Genomic DNA, 27,277 nt, shown 5'->3' with positions numbered 1-27,277 from the left:
CCTAGAACACATCTAGGTCATTTTTCCTTCTCAACTGACAGAGTCATCCAGGCAAAGAGAAGAAAGTGATAGTTGCTAAAGAATTGAAAGAACTGCTTAAAAAGTGGGCTATCCATCTTCAGGACAACGCCCGTGTAGGATGTGTGCCATTGGCATCTAGTATGCCAGACTAAACGGGAAGTATGTACAGCATTCTACTACCTATTAGAAATAGTTATGTTGTGAGCATAAACATGCTCTAGAGAGAAAGTGTAAGATTGAAAAGGTAGGATTTTTCAGGGAAGTTAGAGAAAACACTTTTGAAGAAGAGGAAGAAGAAAAGGAAGAAGAAGAGGAAGAGGAAGAGGGGGAGAAAGAGGGGAGGAGAAGAGGAGGAGGAAGAGAGGGAAGAGGAAGAAGAAGAAGGAGAAGAAGAAGGAGAAGAAAAAGAGGAGAAGGAGGCGGAAGAAGGAAAAGAGGAGGAGAAGGAGGACGAGGAGGAGGAGGAAGTGGAGGAAGAAGAGGAGGAAGAAGAGGGGAAGGGGAGGAGGGGGAGGGGAAGAGGAGGAGGAGAGGAAGAAGAGGAGGAAGAGGAGGAGGAGGAGGAGGAAGAGGAGGAGGAGGAGGAGGAGGAGGAGGAGGAGGAGGAGAAGAAGAAGAAGAAGAAGAAGAAGAAGAAGAAGAAGAAGAAGAAGAAGAAGAAGAAGAAGAAGAAGAAGAAGAAGAAGAAGAAGAAGAAGAAGAAGCAGCCACCGCCGCCGCCGCACCACCACCACCACCACCACCACCACCACCACCATCATCATCATCTATCACCTGAAGGAAGAAACCTAGTGGGCTATTTCATAAGATGGTAACAGAGTAACTTCTCTGTGAAACTTACAGCTGTATCAGTGCTATGTGAAACTCATTCCTAGCCTAGATGAGGAAAATCAATGGGAGAAAATTACTGCCAATGCCTTCCTATGGAGTTTACCTTTGCCTATTATTTTCTTTATACTTCAAATGCATTCATATCCTTCTAATCCTCATTCTCCCTACATGTTCAATGAAAATAATTACAATGTAGGTCTCTGGCCTTTATATGTTCTTTGAATAAATTTTAATAATAGTTTATATTCATGGGGTTTTTCTACATGTACAGGGCAGACTGTAAGTCTTTGACTTTGATTCTATGGGTCCAATGTTCATCACTAAAATGAGCAGGAAACCACGCCATTGCAGTGTTGTGGTCTTAGTGTTTGGTCTCCATCAAATTTCCATGTTGAGGTCCAATACTCCAATGTGTTAGTATTGGGAGGTAACACTTTGGGAGGTGATGACAGCCTGCACTGAAAACCTCATAAATGGGGCCAGTGCCTCTATGAAAGAGTCCCAAGGAAGCTTATTCACCCTTCCACCATGTAAGGACACAGCAAGGAGATGAGCTTGTGAGCCAGCAAACAGGTCTTCACTAGTCACTTGTACTCTAACACCTTGATATTGGACTGTCTACTCCATGTCCCCTGGGCTGTATGTTATACATATGCTAGAGAATCCTGGTTATTTTGTGATAACAGCCAGAATGGAGTAAGACATTATCTGGTCTACGCAAGGAACCGTAGGCAGCATAGAGTAGTTGAACGTGTCATGCTGTGGGTTTGGGACTGAAGAGATAGCTCAGCAAATAAGAGCACTTATTGGTCTTGCAAATTACTCAAGTTCCTTTTCCAGCAACAGCATGGTGGCTTGAAACTATGTGCAACTACAATTCTAAAAGATCTTAAACCCGTATGACCTCCCTGTGCCCAGGAAGGCATGTGGCACATATACATACATTCAAACATACATATATACGTATAAAACAAACACAAATTTTAAAGTGTAACTCTGATATAACTAACAGAATGGGCTGTGACAGGACCATGTCTTCGATTACAGAAATTACAGTTCTTAGTTGCATGGGGTAAGTGCTGATTTCATATCTTCTTTTCCTAATCTTACCACTTGCCCCTTCGCCATGCTCCCGGTACATAGGCCTTCTCAGTCCCATCTACCACATGTTCCACAGCCCTTTGGCTTTGCTCCTCTTTCTACTTTATGCTCATGGCCAATTTCCTGACTATCTCCCTGAAACAGCACCTGTGTTCATCCTAACCATTATGTACATACTAGGAATTATAGCTTAACACCAGCAACAGCCTACCTGCAATGAATCAGCTTAGAAATCTACAAAACTCTGAGCAAGCAACATGGCCTCTTCCAAATTGCATAGTTCTTCACTACTCGAAGTGAGGCTCAGTGAGAAGCAGCCTTGGCCTCAACAAGAAGCTTGTTAGGAATACATCATCTCATTATTTTCTGGGAAGTACTGACTCAGAACCAACATTGTAACAAGAACTTGGGCTTCTGTGAAATCAGATAGAAAAGACTTGGCTGATAACTGCTGGGCACAGGGACCGCCTATGTGATTATTAACCATTATGTTGATGATTTTGTTCTTAGTCCTCTCTTATCTGAACTGTGTGTGTGTGTGTGTGTATGTGTGTGTGTGTGTGTGTGTGTGTGTGTGAGAGTATGTGTGAGTATAGGAGTGTTGTGAATGTGTGTGTATGTGTATGAGTATGTGAGTGTATGTGTGATTGTGAGTATGTGTCTGTGTGTGTGAGTGTATGTGAGTGGTGTGAATATGCATGTGTAGGGGTGTTGCGAATATGCATGTAGTTGTGTGTGGGGGGTGTGAATATGTGAGTGTATTTATGATTGTATCTGAGGGTAAGCGATGTGAATATGTATATGAGTGGGTATGAGTTTTGTGAATATGTATGTAGGTGTGTGTAAGAGTGTGAATGTATATATGTGAGTATATGTGTGATTGTGTGTGAGTGAATGTGAGTGGTATGAATATGTGTGTGACTGCATGTGAGTATATGCATGTAAGTGTGTGATGGTATAAGTGTATGTGTGATTGTATGTGAGTGTGTGAATGTGTATGAGTAGTGTGAATATGTAAGTGTGAATGTCTGTGAATGTGTGTGTATGTGTGATTGTGAGTACCTGAGTGTATCTGTGTACATCTGAGTGTTTGTTCTTATGTGTCCTATATGTATGTTTAGGTGGGTAAGGTCATATCTGCAAGTAGAAGCATGTTCACATATGTACATGTGCACGTGTTGACAATAGATGTTCTCTTTAGTCGCTCCTCATCTTACTTCTGACACAAGGTCTATCCCTTGAGCTCTGGCAAAAAGAGCTCCAGGGTGTGTTATGCTGAATGGCTGAGGAGCTGCAGGGATCTGCCTGTCTTTGCACCCAGTCTTTGGGGCTGCAGACATGGGCTGCTAGGTAAGGGACCTAAACTCAGCTCCTTGGGCTTATGTTGGAGGCATTCTGTCAACTGAGTCACATGTGAATTTTATTCTATGGGGTGTTCATCAAACATAAAAATAAAAATGGCTGTTACTTTTTAATATAGGTTGACACATCATCTTTTTAGTTTTATTGGAGTGGGTTCTAAAAAATACAAGTTAGTTAGTTAATGGACATCCAAGAAATAAACACACAGATTCATAGTCCACTAAACTGTGTGTAGAGATAGACCACACACCAAACATATCATGAAGAATCTTAATACAGATTGCAGATCATGCATATACAGCAAACCATTACTGTATACATTATCTCACATGTCCAGACACCCAAACGTTTCATAGACTTTCTAATTGGTACCGTGAATATATTCTTCATGACAGTGTGAACCCCACAGAGACAGTCTTATGCATCACGGTCTCTTTAGTACCTCTAAGAACTTCCTCAATGAATGGTTTTGAATGAGTAAGTGAAGATGAAGTTGTGTTGTGACACAGCTGACTGAGGCACTCTGGACGACTCAGTGGAATATTTGATGTGTCAATGCCTCTTCCTTGACAACAAATGCAGAAGAAGTTTCAATGTCCCTGATTTCTGACACCTTTGCTTCCAAGAGTCTGAAATTCATTATATAATAGCCATTCACTCACTCTTGTGTAAACTTATGCAAAGGCACAATGTACACAGAAGTTCAAAGTGCTCTTTTGATTGTGGCTTCTTTGTATTAATACACTAAGGTCATTTAAAATAATACACCAAATAGGAGGAAGGGCTATTTCCTTGGATGTGTTAAGCAAAGAGTTAAGTTTATTTCAGTTTAAATAAACTGGAGAGTATGTGTTTATAGTTCTAACTAGGTCAGTTTAGAAAGCCAACTTCAATATAAGGTCACCGTGTTCTTTATCACAATAAAGTAAATGATGATCTTGACAGTAAAGCACTTTTAAAAAGAACTAATTTTTCATGTTAGATGATATACTCTAGCTTTGAAACAAAGAAATATGGAGATTTGTAGCTTGGGAGGAAGTCAGAGAAAACATTGATCTCTCTTTGCTTTATGCCATTCTTCTTATTGATTAATGAAAGTGTGTTGTATTTGTGCTGTCAACCATTTGGGGTTCTGAGGATACAATCAGAATAAAAGTGTGCTTTTCATGACTCCTCTGGAAGAGTATTATGGTATAGATCTTAAATATTCAACAAAGGCCACAGGTACCACTAATGCACAAAAGTGAAACATTTAGCAGATGAGTCAGTCTCTCTCTCTCTCTCCCTCTCTCCCTCTCTCTCTCCTCTTTCTCCCTCCCTCCTTCCTGGCCATCATAAGGTCACCATATTTTCTCTACTATGATTTTCCAGCCATGATGCTGCTTGCTTCTAAGTGCATCAAGTGGCCATGGACTGAGATCTCTGCCCATTGGAAATTAAATAACCTTTTCCTCATCATTTTTTTTTAATTTTGTATTTGTTCTGTTGCAGTGATTGAGAGATAACTAACACAGGAGGAAGAAAGCACTTCAGTAGATTAGTGAGTCATCTTAGGTCACCATGAGATTCGTGTTATAAAATTAAAAAGGAATGGATAAAGATTGATGGAAGTTATTAGAATTACAAGACAGGGAACTCAGAGTGTCTAAGAGACCAAAAAGGAAGTCCCATATATAGAGATATATAGAGATAGAATTCTTTAAATTTAAGCCAGTGATGGGAGAGCATTGATGAAGTCATAAGGACTCCTAAAGAGTTATTGGCAACTACTGGCTGCTGTGGAAGGGAAAAATGAGTTTTCTTTAAAAATGTAGCCATTTGTAGGTTATGCTAGCTCCAGGGGAAGACCTCGTATCTATGGATATATTTAAAGTGGAAGGTTCTAGTTTCTATGGAGATGCTGGACGATTGTAATGATGCTTTGCTGGGGCAGACAGGTGAAAGTATGTTTTGCTGACGCAGACCTGGGTGAAAGTATGTTTTGCCATAGCAAACACATGAAAGGATGTCCAGAAGAATAATGTTTAGAAGAAATATAAGGATGACCCCACAGACAGTGAGAGTTCAAGCATTAGTTTACTTTGCTCCAGCTCGCTCGTCGTCGCTGTCATAGTCATAGGGCTATGACAGGACATGAATGAATTAATTCACCTTACATTGCATTGCTGAGATTTGCTTGTGGTGACGTCATAAAAAGAAACTCGCCAAAGAACTTCTTGTAAGGTTCCTGCATCTTCTTCCAGCTTCCGCCGACTCAGGCCAGTTGTCCAGCCTCATGGTTTCAATTGGATTGAACCGCCCTTGCTGGTTTGTGTGTGGTGTCTGCCAAGTGGACTGGACTGCAGCTGCCAATTCATGTTTGATGTTTGCTAATGGACTCGACTAAGAAAACTGAAGGTTGGAATTGCCACAAAGAACTATTTCTAATCAGGTCTACCTCCGCCCATATCCTATTAACTTTTCTTTTTATTACTTCTGGTGGGTGGTGGACTATCGAGGAGGTTAAACCCTTACTAAAATAGGGTGAGAAAAATAGAGGCCTACATATATTGGTAGCTCTAAATGGCCACAGTGGGGTTAAAAAAAAAAAAGCAGACACATGAAGTTGGGATGGGAAAGTGGTGTGCATTGGAAAGAACTTGTGGTGAATTTGATTAAACACACTATAGGCATTCATGAAACAATAAAAACGTATGCCCTAAGCATAATAGTTAATTCATTTGTTTAGATACCAAGGATGGTTATACTCCTGACTTTGCCTTCTAATTGATTAGATTCACCCATTCAGAGCCCTGCTGGATAAATGCTGTCCTTCCCTTCCACTTCTGTTTATCACAGCTTACACACTATCTCCTTGTATGCCTTTATGTTTTCCTTCTCTTCTCCAGACATGTTGTAAGGGAAGACTTTGGGGCAGAGGGTTCGGTGTGTAGCCCTTGCTTCCCTGAATTGCACATGTGATGTCTTTCTGTTCATCAGTGCTCAACCCCTACCCTGGTTCCTGTCTACTCCTCGAAATACCTTTCTAACTGAGCTCCCACAGTATTTGGTGTTCAAAGCCTTCTATCATCTCATCCCAGCTGGCATTTATGTAGGTTGTGAAGGAGCTGGCCCGCTCTACCTGACATTTCCCACAATCACCTTGTACCTTCACAGTATTGTATTTGATGCATATTGTTCTCTCTCATTTCTTTAAATTTCTCACAATGTTTTGTGTAACTAAATGTGACAATATTTTTACAAATCTTTTTTGACCCTCCTAGCCAATATAAATTACAGTATTAAGTATAGGAAAAGATAAACTAGATATTTTTCCTATTATAGGTTTGATGCAGCCAGTAATTATTCATGAGTGTGTTACCAACAGCAGCTAGATTTGATCAACATTTAAATGTTAGATCTGTGTACTCTCTGAGCCTAAGAGCAAATTGTTTAATAACACACAGCTGAGTTTTCAGTTTACACGTGCCCTTAACAAACACTTCAACGTGTAATTTTAATATATGACTCCGCATTTTGATTGCTTCCTATAGTGTTTAAGCCACAAACAACACTCTGTAGTCACACAAGCCAACTTTCTTGTAATGAAGAGTCTGGAGTCTGCTTATTCCAGCTGGCTATCTCAGTCACCATCCAGCCATACACACGCTGTTCCAATTCTACTAAACATGAATTCTCCATCAGATGTTAACTCTTTACTTTATAGTCTCCTGTTTCTTAAAGGTACCTGCCCCTGCTTCTACTGAGCGGTACTCATATAACAAACGTAGAGACGAAGGTGCAGAGAAGCTGTCCCTATCCACTTCTATGACTGCTGTGATAATTCAGTGAACAAAGTGGTTTGCGTCTTTGCCTGTGTGTATCTCCGAGTAGATTCGGGTTATTAAAACCACCAGTTGTTGTTTTACATCACTGTTTCTTAGACTTCCGGTTGTATCTGAGTGATTGGAGAATTTGTTTTGTTTTGTCTGTTTCTCTTGTTAGGGCTATGACAGGCATCCAGTATTGTTTGTAAGGTATCCTTCTGCTTCTACCCCACAGGTACAGAAATTACAGGTGTGTGCCACCACTCCCAGATTTAGAGAATATTTTTAAAAACAAGGTTACTAGCTGACTACCTTAAAAAATAACTATCCATTTCACCTGTATCTTAATATCATTTTAATAGTAGATCCAGTACAATGGATACTTAAAGCCATATCATTATTGAACTCACTGTGTACAATGCACAAAGCCAGTGTTTTCAAATCTGTGTGGCTAGTAAGTGAATCCAAGGAGTCTTAGGAGATGGGCCACCAGGTAACACCCTAGAAAAGCCTGTACAGATTCTTCAGTGGAGCCCAAAGACCATGGATACATGGATATACTCTGTTTAATGAATTCTCAGTTGACTTTTGTTATACAGTGTGTGTGTGTGTGTGTGTGTGTGTGTGTGTGTGTGTATGTTTCTGTATGTGTGTATACTCATGGAAATGTGCATGCAAAGTCAAAGAACATAGAGTCAGTCTTCTCCTTCTACCACAAAAGCTCTAGGAATTAAACACAGTTTATCAGGCTTGGGTATAAGGGCTCTTCCCCATTGAGCAATCTCAAATGGCCCCAGGTGACAATTTTTAAAGGCTAGTCTAGCATCAATCTTAGTAGAGCTGCCAACTTAAATTACACATAATTTATTTGTAAGAATTTACACAATGCACCTCTTTTATCCAGCAAGTATTTAAATAAGTCTTTAGTTAAGCATAGCATCTGAGATAAAAATATGAGAATGAAGACTTGGAACTCCAGGGGTAACTGCATAGGCTCCAAGCCTCTCCCACAGTGCCTGAGAAGTATAGTTCTTGGTTTTATTCACCACTAATGTGAGGAACAGCTGAAATTCCCATTCAGTGTGCTGCTATAACACCTCTCAAAATAATTTCCAAATACCGAGTATGCTTTCCACATAGGGAATTTTAATTTCTTAAACCGTTGCCATGAAGTGGAAAGAGAACTCTGTGTAAGTTGCTGCACCGGGGTGTCTCAGGCTGAGTGTGTTATGCCACAGCCAAGATAGCACAGCCTTAGCATTTCCTGCCTTTCCAGACAGCACTTTCTCTTGACTATAGCTAGTTTGTTAGTGGTCCCAGATTGGTTAAGATTAGTCACATGACTTAGAGTGAAAGTTCTCTTCCTCAGCTTTCTACCACTGTGACAAGGCTAAATCACAGAACAGAGAACATCTTCTCCAATTCTCTCTTATTTGATTGTCTTTAGACTTAAAGAAAAACAGATCAAATAAGAGAGCAAAAACTAAAATGTGTGGTTATTTAGTTGTCTGTCAGTGATACTCAACAAACATTTGAGAGGTCTTGGGCAATGCTCGAGTATTGAGTTATTGAGAAATTCTACATTAGCAGAGCTGTGGGTTTCCTGAAGCACTCAGATCCTCTAAGAAGCCAACAGCAAGATATAGGGTTATAGATGGAGAGGAAGATGTTTAAATACCAAACACAATTGTGTCCACTAAATACAGTCTCAGAGAATATAAGTATTAACTATGTTATGATCAAGGAAGAGACTGAAAACAGTAAGAGAAAGAAACATGGAAGGGAGGGGAAGGAGGAGGGTGTAAGAGAGGGAAGAATGCTATTTTTATTTTAAGCTCAGCAGCACTCTGGGAAATAGTGACTGGTCTCTGTGAGGAAGAGGAGGAAAATAATCCAGACTCACCAGTCACATTTGTACCTTTGAAAATGTCTTGTCCATAAAGTCATTGCATAGAAGATGGGAAGGAGGGTCTCCTAGCTCTAGTCTCTCTGGTTTCTCATAAGCTCAGCTTCCTCACAAGCAGAAGGGACTGTACTAGTTGCTGGCAACCAGGTCTCTGCACTCAACATGTGGAGTAGGTGAATCTCAAAACTGTATGACACTGGGGTTGAGCCATCCTTTGTGTAACTTCCATTATAATGACTCATTGTAGACTGTGGAATGGATTAATCCCAGGTGGATTTCTAGGTGATAACTTGTCATTGATATGAGATTCCCTGTTTCTCAGGGATGAGCTTTTTCCATGCAACTTTTTTTTTTTAATACAAACCTTCTACAGTCTGACTGCGCCTAAGTGGTCATTGACTCAGTGGGAGATGGTCATTAAGGATACATGGAAACATGGACAAAAGACAGACAGACAGATAGACACACGCACAACAGAGACACATACACTGTTCTGTTTCTTAGAAGACTTTATAGAGTCATGGTCTCGCCTTTGTAAACATATGTCAACTTCATTATTCTAGACATGTTCAACCTGCTTTTCATTCCAAGACAGTAATGAGTGGACCCCTAGCTCTCACCTCCAAGATGGTCATATTCTTTTGGTTGGCAGCAGACAAGCGATCAGCATCTTTAGTTTTCTTGGTGGCTTCTCTCAATAGATCCCATGCATCATCAAGCTTGTTCTGGTACTCTGCCAGTTTCTCACGGAGATCCTTTTCCATTTCTTCATTCTGGGCTCTGGGCTCTCCAAACAACTTGTTTACTCTCTTCAGAAGGCCTTCTGCTGCCCTGCAAATACCCCCAGCCCAAGAGTACAAAGTGATATTATTGCTCATAGTAAGTCTTTTCTTATATTAAACTAAGTTATAAGGAGATGCTAACATTAAAAAGTTAAAAATACATGCAAACACACCAACAGATTCACAATGATTGTCAAGGTGAACTGATACTGAATTGTGGCAGAAATTTTTGTTAAAATTGAAAAAACTTGCTCAGTTTATTAGTAAGCTTACATTTTTAATTGTTTAGGAGTCTTGCTACATGGTCACATTGTGACTGGCAAAAGAAAAAAATATGTTTTACTGCACATGTAAAAGCAAACAGACCAAAATGCCAGCTGTCCCATCACAATGAGAAACTTTCTTTGACTGTATAGGATTGTTGACATGCTTGCTTAGTAATTGCAGATAGAACTCTCATGTTTTTGCCATCTTCACCTAATGCCATAATTTTGATCTTCTCTACCTTTTCTTACAACTCAGCAGTCTGAAAATTCCTTGACTTAACTTACCAGAATTTTCTAAAATGGTAAATAATGATGACTTTGAAAAGTATGACATTATTTGTCATTTATTAACGTAGATGGTTATGTCCTTTTCCTTTTTCTGTCCTTCATCCTCCTCTTATTCCTCCTCGTATTCCCCCTTCTCCCTTTCCATTTTTTCTGCTACTCCCTCCCCTCTTGTCTTGCCTCCATTTCTCTTCTTCCTCCTCCTCCTCCTCCTCCTCCTCCTCCTCCTCCTCCTCCTCCTCTTCTTCCTCCTCCTCCTTCTCTTCTTCCTCCCCCTCCTTCTCCTCTTTCTCCAGCTCCTCCTCTTTTCCAATGAGACAGGGTTTCATATATACTAGGATGGCCTTGGACTTGTTCTGTGGCCAAGATGATCCTGAATTTTGGATCTTCCTGCCTTTATCTTAACAGTTCTAGGATTGTAGGAGTGCCATCCCGTCTACTTTCCATAGTGCTGGGAATCAAAATCGGACGTGTTAAGCAAGTTCCCACTAATAAGCAAGTCACATCTCTAGCCTTATTGATAGTTCAAACATTTCTAACACCAGCCATTGACAAAGCAAGCCTATCAGCCTAGTTATAAAAAATAACACTGCAAAGTTCAGTTATTTTATATACAAGAAAACATGATTTTAATTGATTTTAAAGCAAAGTATGTAGGGCTAACTGAAGACATGAAGACTAAGTAGTACATATTCCCAGGTAGGAAAACTGTGCCCTGCTCACCCGTGGGATAGAAACTTAGGAAACTTAGTACGGCTGTTCATTTGCCAAATGAATAGCCCCCCAGAATGTCAACTTACACCAGTTCATCCTCAGCAACTTCCTTCTGTGTCTGAAGATCTTTACTTCGAAGTTCTTTCAGCATCCGGTCAATCTCCTTCTGAAGCTCTTGTAAGTTTCTCTCTGCTGTCCTGTCTTGACTTCCTAAGGTCTCATTTAGTTTTATAGCTTTTTCATTTACAGCTGTGGGGGGTGGGGGGTAAGGAAAATTTAAATTTTGTAAATTAAGTAACAAGCACATCATATGCAAAACTGGCATTCAACACTTGGTCTTTCCACCATCCCCAGGGTCTTTCTGAGAACCAGTGGCAGGTACCAGGCCAGGCAGTGAGGAAAGGAAAAAGTGACATAGTTCTCCAGGCTAAACTCCTTTTGAGAATATAGTAATTTAGGTATTGTGTGTAATGGAGGGCATATAAACAATGAACAGACTCAAACTCTCTTCAGGTAAGAGGTAAAAGTAAGAGATGTATGGTTCAACACTATGTTGCTAAACACGTAAGATCTTTCACATTGTTGACCAGTTATATCTACCAGCTTTAGAATCCTGAGGATCGAAATACTCTGGGCTGTGAGCTTACTGAACATGGACCTGCCTGTGCATTTCTCCAGCCTTGTCACCTTCAAGTTTTAAAGGAGGAAAGGTTCATCGGTCTAGGGGAATAGATTTGGCTGGAAGGATGCCTTCAGTAGTAAAGCCCATCCCAGGAGTCTGTGTTTACAATGACGTAAACAGGGTTTGGAGCTGTGCTCTTTGGAATATTAGGATTCTCCAGGTGCTCGGAGTACTCTACAAATGATGTCTGCTCTGCCAGGAAACAGCATGATAGGTTGGCGTTCTGTGCACGATTTCATCTGGAAAAAGAATTCTCTGTCAAATAAAAGTTTAAAAACTTGGTGAATTGAAACAGTTACATGGCGCTATCATTCATTTTAGCCTTGCGCTCTCTGAAGAGTGTTCTATGGGACATTAATTTGGTGAGTTGAAGGGAGATATTTTCTCAAGCTCTTTGTCTGTGGAATGTATATTTCTACAATATTACACATGAAAATCTTCAGAGTGAAGAGTCTGGCCTGCCCAAGAGCTATTTCCTAACATTTAAAGGTACATCTGAAGACCTGTTTAAAGTGTAATAGATCATGAACTTTCCTTATTAGAGAGATTATTCAGATTTTCACTTGGCAGAGCTCCGTCAGGCACACACAGAAGCCAGGATGGGCTTTGAGTAGGTGGCTCTGAAGTCTTGAACTCCATCCAGAGGCAGCAGGAGCAGCTTGGAGGTTTTTAAAAGAAATGCAGATTCCTAGGCTCCACTACAGATTACCTGAGACAAAACTTCTGGGAGTCAGGGACCTACATCCTGGTGTTGGACCAAATCCTTCAGAGGCTTCTAATGCTTGCTCGGTAGAAAGAACTCCGAAGAGTGGGAGAAACTGAGTCGGTCTCATCTGTTCTTTCCAAACCATACCTTCTCCTTATAACCGTGTTCAGGAAAGGTGCTACAGCCAATAGCTTCCTGAACATCATAGCTAAAGACAGAATGTTTATTTTCCTTCCAAAATCATGATGGAAAATTTAATTCTTACAGGATGGTAGGTAAAGATGGGGTCTCTGAGACCTTATGGTATCTTCTGTATCTGTTCTCAAAGATAAATCTCTGCAGAGAAAATGAGCAGAGAAGAATGAGGAAACCCAGACCTCAGCTGCATTCTCTGGAATGCACGTTACTTCTCTTCAACTGAGGTGACATGCAAAGAACTACAGAAATTAATGGGGCATGGGAAAATCATAAAACAAGCAAGAAAATGTTGCTGCATTAAGAAAGAGAACATCATTTTTATATAAGTGGGTCAAGGGTCAGAGGTCAGTGGTAGAACATTGCCCAGCATACACTTAATTCCCAGCACTAAGAAGAAAGTTGAGTAGACCAGGTTTGATCTTTCTACTGCTTATTTTGTATAGGTGGGATGAGATTGTAAACTAAAGATTAACAGGTTATTAAATCCTTATTCCAAAATATATAGTGTCCCTTTCAATATCTTTTCTACAGGGTTGAAAATAATTGTAAAACGTATTGCATGCATTGACTTTACTTATTCCAATGTAGCTTCAGAAGAGGGTTTTATGCTAACTAAAACTTTCTGAAGACAAGATAAAAATCAACTTAAAGGGAATAAGGAGGAAAGGAAAAATGAAAATGAGGAAAGTATTTCTAGATAGAAAGGTATACCATATTGTTTGTTCTGAAATACTACAAGTCCACTTAAAATCATGGCAGCTGCTGGTGCATAGCAGAGAATAGATGGGGTCTTCTTAAGAGAAGTGGTCAGCATCCTTAAAACAACCAGCTCACTGGAGGGAGGAAATATACTTTCCATATTAAATCTGAAAAACCCTTTTATGAGTTAAGTTTATCAGGAACGAAATTTGTTCACCTGTCCTGAGAAACAGCCAAAGAAGATGACTAATATTAATTAAGTCCTGCAATAAGCTAGGACATAAATAGTAATGGGGTTAAGCTCTGTCCCTCACTAATTCTAACCCAGGAAATAAAGTGTAGTTCACTCATGGTCAGATTGAGAGTCAGGGCATAGTAGATATAAAATTACAGTTGACATACAAGTATACTGCGGTTGAATAGAAGTTGATTACCCATAAAGAGGTCATGACACATGATGGAAGACACTATGTGAGATGAACAAGCCATCTATCTAAACAACAGACAAATGCCAGGGAGAACCACTCATTTTCCATAGCAACTTAGTGCCACTAACAAAATACAAAAGTGCTCCTGATTACCTCTATCAGCGAGGTATAGGTAAAGGAATAAGAAGGGTGGCTGTGTAGCATAATATAGTTAATATTTAGGCAATTCCTTTTCCTCCTTGCTTTCCTTCCCCTCGTTTCCTTTTCCCCTCATTCCTCTTCCCCAAACCATTAAGCCTTCTCCAGTACATCTTGTAGAAGTCTCAACTAGAATTTAGCATATTTCCAGTACAGTGTATGTAAATTTGAAATTTTATGTAATTGTAGATATTTTACTAATTCTACCAAACAGTGTCTGCTGGCAGAAATGGACCCAACTATCCCACAGGACACCATACATGAGGAAGAAGATGGTACCACACCACAGATGTATGCAGATCATCTGACCAAAGCATAACGGAGAGAATGAGAGATCTTTCTGCTGATTGGCAAGGCTTCGCCAGGCCTACAGACCCGCAGATCTGGTTGGGTATCATCTTTATATCATTCCTAATGGTGACTTAGGGCCACGGACCAAACTGTAAGATGATACCCAGAAAAACAAACAAACGAAAAAAGTCTATGCTGATCAAACTACAAAGCTGTATCTATGTCTCTCTATAGGTAGAGGGGGTTGGACTATTGCAGTGAAAAAAGGAAGCTGTGATAAAGCTGATGTCTACTAAGCCATATTAGCAGTTATGTTTGTGAACACACACACACACACACACACACACACACACACACTTGTATTTTATTTGTATGTGCATGTGTCTAGAGTGTTTTGTATGCATGCCTTATGTATGCAGATGCTTTTCTGAGCTGCCTGATGTCAGTGCTCAGAATCAAATCTGAGTCTTCTACCAGAAGGGCAAGTATTCTTGACCCACAGATTAAGGTTGAACTGATTTTAAAATGAGTCTCCAGAAGGCTGTTGGGTGTTGAGACTTCAGACAGAAGATGGGGAAAGTTACCATGAGAGATCCACCTGGAGGAACGTGGCTCTCTGTCATACACTTGGTATTTGGGGACATTTTCAAATAGCATCAGTGGAAAAACAACGCCAGGGAGAACACCACAGTGTCATGGACCAGAGTATGCAGCACCGTGAGATTAACTGAGATGCTTTTCTAGGGGAAGAAACTTGTTCTGTCACAAAAAGAACAGCCTCCTCAGAAAATGCTGCTGCTCCACACAATGGGTAGTCAGCCATTACCGATGAGGAAGCACCAGTTAAAATCTACTGTGAACGTGAGCTCATATTACCAAAGGTCCACAGCACTGTAGCACAGTAAAGATGATTACGTTTACCCACCTTTAAAGATGTTTAGAGACACAAAAAAGCTACCTTTTGAACCTTCTGAACATACATGCATATTTAACGTTTATTTCAAGAGACTGGAGAACTAAGGGCTTCTTAGTCTGGGCGTTTGCCCAGAGAAGTGACTTCCACTTCAGTTCTCAGCCACATTGGGAGATGCCAAGAACTAATTCCTAGGGAACTGTGGACTAAATGCCAGGGAGCCTCTGGTGAACATGGGTCGCCAAATCCCAAGCACCAGATGTTCTCCTGCAACTCGTACCAAGTACTTGAAGAACCATTTTGAGAAATGAAAGAATGGCGTCTGTATACCAAATAGAATGGTGAAAGTCACTTTTAAAAAGAAAAGATGAACAAATCTTCACTAGCTCTGATCACAAAAAGAGCGAAGCATAAGTTTTCAATGAATTATTTAAACTGCCTAGAATTCATTCCTATTCTACACCCATAATCTTTATTTCATCAACTATCACTGCTCACTTGATGCTACAGGCTGTAGATTTCAGCTAATCATGACCCTGAATAGCTCAACAAAATGCTTTTTTACACCTATGACTTGAATTTAAAAATAATACCTCCTTATAGGGGCTATTCAAAGCCCCTGCAATTCCTTCTTTTAATTTTTCTGTAAGAGGAAAAAGAAAAGTTAAAAATGTGATTTTTTTAAAATACCTTCAGCGTGCTGGACAAGCCCTTTAATGAATTCTTCCAAGGACTGTGCTCTGCTGTTGGTCCTCTCAGCGTCTTGTCCCGTTTGCTCACCATCTGCTGTCACTTTGGTTGCCTAAATGATCCAAATTTAGGAAAAGCATAATTAATAGAGATGATGAAATTAGAGCTAGATAAGCTCCCTCTGGCTACATTTTTCTTTCAGATTTTACTTTGAGCCCAATGCAATCGATGAATTATTGATCAGATGTCCTGGCAATGACACCCTGTGCTCAAGTATACAATTAAACTTTACGACTATTTCCATTTAATGGAAATCAGAGAGCCATATTTGGTCCTATTAAAGTCCCCTTTATAGGTTGCGACACAGAAGTGTTAGAACACGGGGTCGTTCTGAAGTATATCTTCAAGGTTCCAATGCTCAAGTCTTTAATGGAATCCTCAGCCTCCACATGTTCCTGTTTTGTCTGAATTGTATTTTATGAAACCTTGTGGAATGCAGCAGTGACCTGTTGAGAGAGGAACTGGCCATCTGTCTCCATAAGCTTGATCTTATAGATTCCGTTTTGATCAATACATTAATTAAGAAGCACAGGGGGCAGAGAGTACTTAGCTCTTCAGTAGTAAATTCTGTTTTGTAACACTCCAAAGATGCCCGTAAAACATTAAGGCAGAATTAATACTTGCTTTCCCGTACGACATCACCAGAAGTAATCAAGACTCACACGCCATGGTCAGAAATGGAACCAGAAGGCCCCAAACATCTCTGCCTTCCAGTGTGTAGCCTAAAACATACTTATTTGTGTTCACATTGGACATTCCTTGGATGCAATGGGATGGATTCGCCTTCAAGGCAGACATAACATGGTCAAATACAAACAGTGTGGATGATGTTAAATATTTCTTAATATAAAAGATACAAGATTTCCACCACAATAACATGGGCTTAAGTGTAGTTTCTTGATGTCATAGGACTTCTCTTTTGTTCAAAAGAGGCTGGTAATCTAGTTACTGACACTGACACTGAATCGAAAGGTGCATTTGTGTGCTATTCCGTGATACTCAGGTTTGCAGAGTTTAACATTCTAGAGCAGTGGTCCTCAATCTGTGGGTCATGACCACTTTGGGGCCAAACGATCATTTTGGGGGTCAAATGGTTTTTTTCACAGGGGTTGGGTAAGATCATATATTTACATTGAGATTCATAACAGTAGCAAAATTAGAGTTTGAAAGTAGCAAAAAAATAATAACTTTATGTTTGGGGAGGTCACCGCAGGATGAGGAACTGTATTAAAGGGTTGCAGCGTTGAGAAGGTTGAGAACCACTGCACAGTCTTATGTCAGAATGTTTTCATTCTAGGAAGAACCAGAGAATTAATTTTTTTTATATAAATATACAAGTGGATTTTAAATAACCAGTGTTCATTTGGCCAGCACATAACAGGACGGGAGATGCGACAGGAATTGATCTGCCTTTTATCTCTATGCTGGGGAGGGAGGAAGCCCCCCATTGCAGGAGGGGCAGAAATGGTTAAATTCAAGGTGGACCCTGAATTCCAACTATTGTTACACAGTCTTTAAATTTGCAAGTATTAATATCACAAGGATGAGAAGGGAAGACGCCATTGGACCATTTAAAACTCCAGTTTGAAGCTGGCAGCAATGACTCAGAATATTAATCAACACACCGGATGCTCTGACATTCTTCTGAAATATTAATAATAGGACTATTTTTCCTTTAGATTTTTGACAATTCTTTTCAGAAGTAAACTATGCACATAATTTCCAAGTGTCTCAATTACCTGCTTCCATGGTAATTGTTACAAATGTGTCCCCAGTGATTTATTTCAAATCAGCGTTCTCTAGCTATTTATAGTCATGGCTTAGATGGGTTAAATAATTTTACACATACATACACACACACACACACACACACTTCAAAGTTACTTTTTTTATTGATAACTAAGCTAGACTATTCAAGATATTGACAGTCTGAAATATCTTAGAAGTTTTTGTAGTGTAAACTGTGTCCTGATTCTGCCTGCCCTCCATGACCCCTTCTATGTTAACATGTCACAGAACACCATAATGGAATTGGTCTACAATATGGTCATCATCCAATATCTTATGAATAAGTGTATCCACCAGTACCTGTATATCTTAATACACAGAAATATATACTTTTTCACTTAAAGTTTAGTTTTTGCCTTACTGATATCTTTTCTATATTACCAATATAGTTGTACCATCAGGTGCACTAATTCTTAAGAATTTAATATATCTACTCCTTTAAAATGTTTATCGGTATGCCCTCTCTTATATTTAGATGGCCAAGAACATATCCATTGTATTTCTCTCCTGAGTTATTGCATTTATTGAGTATTGTGCAAGCAACTTAATTAACAAATACTTCAGGTTCACATCTTGTCAGCACTCTAGTGTCATCTTGGGTAAGAAACATGTTTACCAAGGTAATGGCTAAGAAAAACTCTCTGGCTTCCCTTTGGCATGTCACATAAGCCATGTATTCTCCTTCTTTGGATTCTCTTGTTTCTTACTTTCTCTAACCAGATGAGCTCATCAGGTAACGTTCACAGACTTTACCTTTATTCATCCAGCCCCTTTCCAGTTTTCTTCTAAGCATGGCTGTGGACAGGGCTCTTGCCTAGGTCTGTACATTCACTGCGGAGAAGTGCTTCCTCCACAGCACAGCATGTTTTAGAACCACACTATAGAGAATAGATAACCGACGTACCCACTTGGTGACTTCCCCTCTTCCCCAAAATATAAGTGCCATGAGGGCAAGTTACGGCCTGCCATATTCATCTTTCTGTATCTCTCTCAGTATGGTGCCTATGTTAAAACCATCCCTGCATCTAGTTAACTAGGTCACTAAACAACTGTCTGCACAAAACTCATCAGAATTGTTAGATAATTTGCTGTATCTATCTAATTTCCACCGTTGGGTGCTAGCGATTCTGTTTTACTTTCTTTATTCCTGAGCAAACCAGTTATAGTCTGAGGCAAAACTGCAGGGGTTTTCAAATGTTGGATGGATGGCTGGTATAAAAATAATCAGACCAGCTACCCTTCTGAAGTGCTAAAGCCTGCTGGAGGGATCCAGTGCCATTCAGACTGACCATATGCCTGGTGATATGCTTGCCAGGAAATGTGGACAGCGGAACAGGTTTCTGGGCATTTCTCACTGCTCACATGAAGCGGCTACTTATGAACTGCAGCTGAGGACTTGGGAGGAGAGCCAGGCAAGAGGCTCTCCATTTGCAGGGGCACCACATTCTGTCTCATAGCTTCTTGGTAACTCTAAACTCTGATGATACATGAGCCTCCAGGATGTTGAAGGCAGGGTAGAGATTCAGGATGGGTGGAGTGCTCAAATCCCGTTTGATGCTTACTTAGGGTGAGTCTCTTTGGCACCTATAATCACTTCCTCTCCCTGGCATCAAGACACTGGCTTGGGTGGAGTAACATGTTAGAGGGCAGATTATAAAGTCGGCCTCCACCAGACTGCATTCAGTGCACAGTCACAAGGGCTTACAACACTTCCCATCCACAACTTTCCTTCCCTGACAGACATCCCAGAACCTGGGCCCAATTTCTACAGGATACAAGTGGAAGTGAGGGAAGCTTAAATGCTCTACTTGAAATCACAGAAATGGAGCTAAGGGGAAAACCCTGCAGATTTACTGACTTTTTTTTCTTGGTCTGTGCCAAGTGCTATTGCATATCTAGCAACATCCAGGTATATGTGGAAAATACATAGAATGTCAGGCCATCTGAGGTGCGAAGAGGAGGCCATGGTTGACGTGAGGTGTATTAAAATCATTTGATAAGTCAACACACTTCACGGTCCACACAAGAACATCCCTTAGGGATAGATATTTCAAATCATATTATTTCATATTACCTAGGTCATCATCTCCTCAAAAGGGCCCCAGAAGAAACCTAAGAAGGAAGTCTACAAATGTCCTGTCGCCTAGGGCAGTGGACATTGGCAGAGATGTCACTTAGGGTCATCTCCGACTTTTCGTGCTAGGACTGTGTATTCCTAAGATTACCAGGCACCATCCTTCCTACTAGATGTTATCATTCCTGACAACTGGCTTGGTATACACAAAAAGCAGTTTACGCAGGACAGGCTGTTGGCAATACCACTGAAGAAAGCTAAATATCAGCTAATTGGGGCTGCCTCCCTCCAGGATTCAGTCTGGGTGTTCTTCTGTTTTAGAAAATTGCCGTTCCTATCTGTGAGCCATCCTCCCTTTCCACTGCGGTTAATACCTTTTACTTATCCAAACGCCTTTCATCATCTTTGATTCTCCTACTTTCCCTGCTTGTATGCTGCAATGTTCCCATATAAAGATGCTGTGCACCTTTACCTTTAATGTCTCTTTACCTCTGATTATCTTTTGAAAATATTATGCTCCCTCAACTAGATTATTTTTCCCCAGGTTTTAAGTTTTTGTTGATTTGTTTCACAGTATTTATATTCAGACAGCATGCTTGACCACCATGCTGACATTAATTTGCATCTGAATGGTGTAGCTTTTCCCTCCCTGAGGTAGCTCAAGCAGGTCTCACCACATCTCTTAAAATTTGCACATCATTTTCTTGGTTGGATATTACTAGTATCTCACATTGCAGGCTTCCCTATGTTAAAACAAGAACCTAATGGAGCAAATCTAACTACTGAAATGACGACATTGCCTAAATGCCATCTACTTCTGAATCGGCACACTCATATGGGTTCTTGCTATAATTAAATTTCAGATTGAATTTAATATCAGTTACATGATATTTCCAAGGGCCATCGTTAGTCACTACTTGTGCCGTATATCTAGGTGGTAATTGGTTCACTCCACAGCCAAGCTGTTGGGCCAACAACACACAGGGAGAGAGACAGGAAGCTGTCACCTGGCCCTGTGGAATGACAAGCAATTCTCTAAAGCAATGCCTTCCTAAATATGTCCTGTGTCAATGTTCCAGGGCACAAACCGAAGCAACGTGAGGAACAGTAAAGGGCAACCAATGCCAGCTCCTTGAACTTTAACTTTCGAAAACTGAAAATAAGCAGCGCACACATATGACATTGCTGGTATGTAAACATTGAAAAAAACGAGGTTTTGTTACTTTGCAAGCGCTTCACTTCCTTCAAGCTTGATTTCCAATAGACAGTAAAAGACAATGTAAGCAAAGCTAAGTTTTGGTATCCAGGCTGTTTATAGTACTGTCTTCTCATAGAATGTGAAGCCTGCGGGAAGCAGCTTTCAAAGATCATATCTAACTAATGTAAGTGCTGCCTCATTTTAGTCCAGTTTCAAGTCAGTGCTGATTTGGGATTTGTCTACATTTCTTGTAGCTATTCTTAGACTTAGGTGTAGAATGAAAACCTCTAAAGTTACCAAAAGGTAAGACAAGAAGAAAGCAGCAGCAGCAGCAATAAGAAACCCAGACAGCCTTGGGTGATGGTGATGAGTTCTAGGCTAAAATGCCAAATAGACTCTCATGAGGATCAAAGAAAGAACAAAGCACAAACTGATACACTGGACTACATTAGAATGAGAAATTCCTGCCCCTTTAAGAAAATGAGAAAATAAGCTAAGAATAGAAAACAATTACCCAATAGAAAACAAAGACAAAGACCTTTTAAGTTTAACAGACAGGCTGGGGAGATGGCTAAGTGGGTGTGGTACCTGCTTTACAGTCATGAAGAGCAGCACCCAGGTCAAAAGCTGAACATAATATTCTGACTCTTTAATGACCCAATTCTCCAAACCTAACAATATGAAAACCCACTAGGGAGGTGGAATGACAGAAACTCCCACTCAGTGCTTGGAATTCAAAATTCCCTAGTTCAGAAGACACAGGAACTTTCTTATGATAGTAAACATACTTGTGGAGAAAACACTCCAGCAGTTAGGCTGCTTGACGCTTACTCGAATGAGAAGCCTATCTATACAAAAAATCCGAACAGAGATATTGACAGTGAATTTCTTCACAATGCTAAAGCTTGGAAGCAATCAAGACATCCTTCATTACGTACATGGATAAATCAACTGTGGTGTGTGAAGGGAATATTTAGAGCCAAAAAATAATGAGCCACTAAGCCTGGAAGGATGGAGGGGAGCCTTAGGTGTGAATAATTCAGGGGGAAAAAAAAGTCAGTCTGAAAATGCATTTTGTGTTTCCAATTATGACATTCTGGCTGAGACGACATGACAGAGAGACCCTAGAAGGTATTGGCTTTATAGGATTGTGTGCAATGACGGGGTGAATGGAAAACCAGGTGACAGACCTTGGAGAACACGTAGCACTGTATTCTACATAGTGCTGTAGGTTCACGGACAATGGCCAATGTCCCATGGGCATTTAACATTGGGCAGGTAAACAGTTGGAGTAGTTATGAGTAGGGGGGCTAACAGTGTGTAGAGACTCTCTTCACTTTCCAGTCAAGTTTGCTTTGAGACTTTAACTGTTCTTAAAAGGCTTCTAAAAAATACACAAATTTAGTCTGTTGAAAAGAAAAATAAAAGGATGTAGGCTGAGGCATAAAAGAGATCTGATGTTTGCAGTGAAATAGCCCTGTGTTTCTAGACTGAGATCATTAGGCTACACAGGTTCCGGGAGGGCAGGAACTGTGGCAGCTTCCCTTGCAGGTTTATCCACAGGTCTTGCCATAGAGCTTGCAATGGTGACACCAGCAAACAACTGCTGGGTAAGTGACATGCTGCCTGTTTCATGGCCTTCTCTTCTAATTGTGCCTGACCAGATTAACCTGTTACAGTTTTAGGCATTTCTCATGTATGCTTTTTTTTTCATTCATTTCATACTTTATTGTGTATTTGCATGCAGTTATATTATCCTGCATACACCTAAACACACACACACACACACACACACACACACACACACACACACACACACATACACACACATACATGACTAAAAGCTCCAGCAGGGTGTGTGGGGCCTCGTTAATATTTTTCATCAGCCAACCCTTAACATGGGCTTTGGATGGAGTGGACAAAGAGAAGAGAATGAGTTGAACGGAACTGAATTTAGCAAGACTTCCTTAAACTCTCATTCATGCAACAGGTAAAAAGCAACTAGCTAAATTAAACCAGTATAGGTTTTTACCAACTTTAGCCAGAGGTTTTGCTCTGTCTTCAAGATTTGCTTGGGTGAGCTGGAGTCTTTCAAAAGGGATTTCCAGGGATTTGGACCCTCAGGACGGTTGTTCATCAATATGTACTTAGCCACTTAATTTTCCTGCAGAAGTTTCCTGATCCAGTAGCAGATTTTGTGGAAAGTACAGGACCAGGGCCAATCTGGAGCTGGGTCCTGCTCAGGACTCGCAGACTTTTAGCGAGTTGTAAAGCCATTGTTAATTTATTCCCTGTTAAGCCTTTCTTTAAATAGACTAGGTACTCTCCAAGGATATTCTAACTCCAGCGTTCTTTGTCATTTAAATCCCGTGGATCCTAGATTGTAGGCCAGTCTCTGTATTCATGAATTTTTCTAGCCACAAGATGGCAGACTTTATGCTGTTTTTCCTCTGCCTCCAGTGGTAAAACAGGGCCTTCTTGCGGGTTTTGTCAATTTAGCCTAAACCAATTGCTGGGAAAAGCCGGCTAGAAGCAGCATGGATTTTTATATCCTGACTCTAAATGGTGTCTTAAATGCTCCAGATTTTGACAGTAAAGATTTCATTTTCTGTGTAGGAGTACTGCTTGAGACTATATTTCTGTAAAAAATGTAGAAACTCCATAAGGATGAAAGACACAAGTATTTTCATCTGTTTTTCTTTTCTTTTACACAACCAAGGTCAGAGTTTTTGATCCTTAGGATTGATTAAAAGAAAAAAACAACTTGTACAGTGGAGTCTACTAGATAAAGATACTCAAAATATATAGTCATCCTTCATCTTTTTCCCCAACCAAGGGCAAGTATGTCAACCTTGTTTATTGATTTATTATTTGTGCCTTTGGAGACCACCACAGGGAAATAAAAATTCCTTTGGAAAAGATTTAACCAACCATTATTCCTGGAATTCATGAGAAAAGTTGTGAATTAGAAAGGAGATTTCAGAACATAAGTGTTGTTTGCTTTAATTTGAAGGCAACCAATTCCCTAAGAGATGTGTGCTTTAGGGACATCCACAACTTGTCCTACTCACTCTGGTCAGAAGCTCATTCATTTCCATCACGAGTGTGTTCATGTTGCCCTCTGCCAACTGAAGGAGCCTCTCTGGTGCCCGTTGCGGCGAGAGCAGGTGCTGGAAAAGATTTCAGACCGTATACATCTTAGTAAATGCTTTGGCAGTCACCCTAGGGTCAAAAAGAGCACATTTCTTTCCCTATATATACCGAATACTTAGCACTTCTATGGTCAATACAACAGAAACTACTCTAAGTGGGCAGTTAACTCATCAACTGCCAAACCCAAACCAGATATGGAGGTAAATATTAAGACTTGCTGTACTTTATTGAGAAATTAAATGAACTAAAGTCTTTTGTTTGCTTCTTTGTTTATCCTTCCCCCCCCACCCCCATTAATGTCTTATAAGAACTCAGTGAGATAAAAGTTACTCCGTTTTCTGGAAGAGCAAATGTTGACTGTAGAGAGTTTTTAACAATGGCTCATGAGCTGGTACTGAGCTGCATTTAAAATGACCTTTGCATTTATCAATACTCACATTCCAATCAGCCTAGCTGCCGTTTACAAATGAGAGAGAGAGCAGCCGCTGCTATGAGGACCTTACTTGCTAGGCTGGTCCTGTTGTCAAGATTGGTAGGCGCTAGCTTTATACACACAGCTGTGCCAGATTCCGCCATAATCTACGGGGCACTATTTTTAGACAGCGTCGCCAGATAATGATAAATGTAATGAGAATTAGGCTACCAGGCCACTCTGCAAGCTTGTCAAAGGGCAGACATCTCCGTGTCCTTGTACATATGAAAAAATAACTACCCCAACCTCATGACTAACTAGGAGCGGCCATTATTCCTCATTAATCATAATTTTAGTACCCCGTTTTTTTTCTTTAGGTAAGATTCACTAGAATTTCCAGTTAGGGGTTTACTCTCTCTATCGAATGGCTCAGTTGACTACTAGCTCCTGTATCTAGGAATCTGGTCCATGGTAGAGGCCATGTACAAGTCTAATGATCATCTGTCATAGTCCATGCACTCTCACGGAGATGTTGCGTGATTCCACGCGGCTTAAAGACAATGATGGCAAGGAGTTAATATGTTCAGCTTTGGCCATCATGTGTATTGTCTTGAAGAACGTTAGAACCAAAACACCACAAAATATAGTTTCTCAGACGCTGTAAATTATCAAGAGAGGATCTTAAGTTTTCAAATAATAGATAAATCATGGGAAAAGGATAGAGATAAAGAACGAAGAAAAGACTGGAACTTCGGAACTATCAAGGTCATTTTCATAAAGTCTAAGGCATAAGGAAGGGGAATGATGGAAGCCTTTGCTATTAATGATGCCCATAGGTAGATCCCCTCAGAGAGTGCCTCCAAGAACCTCGTCATCCACTGGCTACATGCCATTTAAATGTTTATGTTTAAAATGTTTATGTCCAATGGAAATATTTGATTTTTTAACTAATTTCCTAGCCTGTATTCTTTCTGAGTGTGTGGAAAATCACTGGTCAGGCTCCTTTCCATGTAGTATTTATGTCTGAACGGGAGATGTGAGGTAAGTAGGTCTATAGCCTAGCTGTCAAGGTTTTCCTTTATATTGGCCTGTCCTCTAGAGTTTCAGCCTTATCTTTCCCAAGCAGACCAGACTTCTAGCATCTGCTGACAGGTCCAGTGCATATCTGTGCACTGTGCATATCATGCAGGTGGCTCTCCCAGGCAAGAGCCAGCGGGAAGAGCCTGGCCTTGGGCCAGGGAGGCCTCAATACTGGTTGAGTAGATTTTTCTCACATGAATTATTTTTGTCTTTTTAAGGTTGGAAAGGATGTTCAGTCTCAAAGGCCCTAAAGTCATACTGCCTATATTCAAATGTCACCTCAACATTTATTAGCCACGTAATTGTGCTTCAGGCAAAACTATGCCTCAGTTTCCCTACTTAAAAATATCTAATACAGTACTTTTGTTTTAGTAATTTTGCAACCAAAATTTCCATAGGTGGCTTGAACAAAATAGATAGTTCTCAAAACTGAACAGCCTAAGGTGCCAACGAACTGGGTTGCTGGTGAGGCCTGAATATGGTTGTCATCTCCCTGTGTTCTGAAATGGCTGGTGAACAGGAAGCTCCTCCTCCCATTCTTACAAGGATCCTATTGAATCATGCTGGTTTCATTCTCTGTCCACGACTTAACAAAGATCACCTCCCAAAGATTCCATTTCAAAATACCTTTACAATGGGAAATGGGGTTCGTGTAGTTACTGAACTGATGTGTTGAGAGGCTACTCCTGTAAGGTGCTTTCGGGAAGTGATTAGGTGATGAGGGAGCCCCCTTCTGCTTGGGATTGTACCCTGTGAAATATACCCAGAGAGCTCGCGATTCCTTTCTACTATATGGGGCCACAGCAAGCAGTCACCCACATACAAGGAATGAGCCCTTACCAGAAAGGAGGCTGCCTTCCACTTGGGCTTTCCAGCCAGCAGAAGTGTTAAACTAGCACTGCTATTGTTCATAAGCCAGCCAGGTATGGCATTTGGTTAAGGCAATCGAATAGACCAAGACACAGTTTCAGAGTAGAAGCTTAGGGAGGCATATAGTTCATCAGAAATCCATTTCTGCTTCTTGTGTTTTGCTGTTATAATACATTAACAATCTTTTCTTTCTCCAGAGAACACTGGTCTAAGCCACCTTGATGTGGAAGCACATTCACTACACATTCTTCAGATCACAAAACAGAAGGAAAAACAGGCATTATATACTCCATGAAAAGCATTTATATACATTCAGGTAACATGATTACATCTAGAAAATATAAACCAAATCAGCAATATTATTTTATTCATACTGTTCATACTTATTCATACTATATAAAGACCATTAATATTTTTCTTTTTTGCATTATATAAATTTTTCATGAAACGTTCACAATCTTAATTATATAGCTTTTCAACAAATGTTAGTTATTTTTACTGCTATGAGCAATAGTGACAATTAAAAAATATTAAAGAATATATTCCCCAGAAAAAGCAGAACCCCTAGCCAGTTACTGAAGTAATGATTCCCCCCTTCCTCACTAGCATTCTGCACTTCTCATTCTATTAAAGCTGCCTCTGCCAGACAAGCCCTAGCAAGCCTGTGCTCTCACCAGTTTTTTCTGATTATTATTACTTTTTGTATTTCAAAGTTTTAGAAGGTATGTGGTAACCATGCATTTCTGCTCATGGCATAATTATT

The 27,277-nt window shown here is 40.3% G+C and overlaps 1 protein-coding gene across 8 annotated transcripts in view; it reads right to left on the bottom strand.

Annotated features, from left to right (window-relative positions):
• Lama2 (laminin subunit alpha 2) overlaps positions 1–27,277 on the bottom strand; it is a 647,931-nt gene that overhangs the window by 146,747 nt on the left and 473,907 nt on the right. For all 8 annotated transcript variants that reach the window (XM_063264627.1, XM_063264628.1, XM_063264630.1 and 5 more), the window contains 4 exons: positions 24,071–24,169; positions 15,880–15,991; positions 11,161–11,323; positions 9,648–9,858 (listed from right to left, as the gene is read on the bottom strand). In XM_063264627.1, the coding sequence (XP_063120697.1) occupies positions 9,648–9,858; positions 11,161–11,323; positions 15,880–15,991; positions 24,071–24,169 (585 nt within the window). The remainder of the gene's footprint in view (positions 1–9,647; positions 9,859–11,160; positions 11,324–15,879; positions 15,992–24,070; positions 24,170–27,277) is intronic.

The sequence above is a fragment of the Rattus norvegicus genome, chromosome 1 (assembly GCF_036323735.1).
Source record: "Rattus norvegicus strain BN/NHsdMcwi chromosome 1, GRCr8, whole genome shotgun sequence".
NCBI classification, from domain to species: domain Eukaryota; kingdom Metazoa; phylum Chordata; class Mammalia; order Rodentia; family Muridae; genus Rattus; species Rattus norvegicus.
This window is presented reverse-complemented; position numbering and strand designations above follow the sequence as displayed.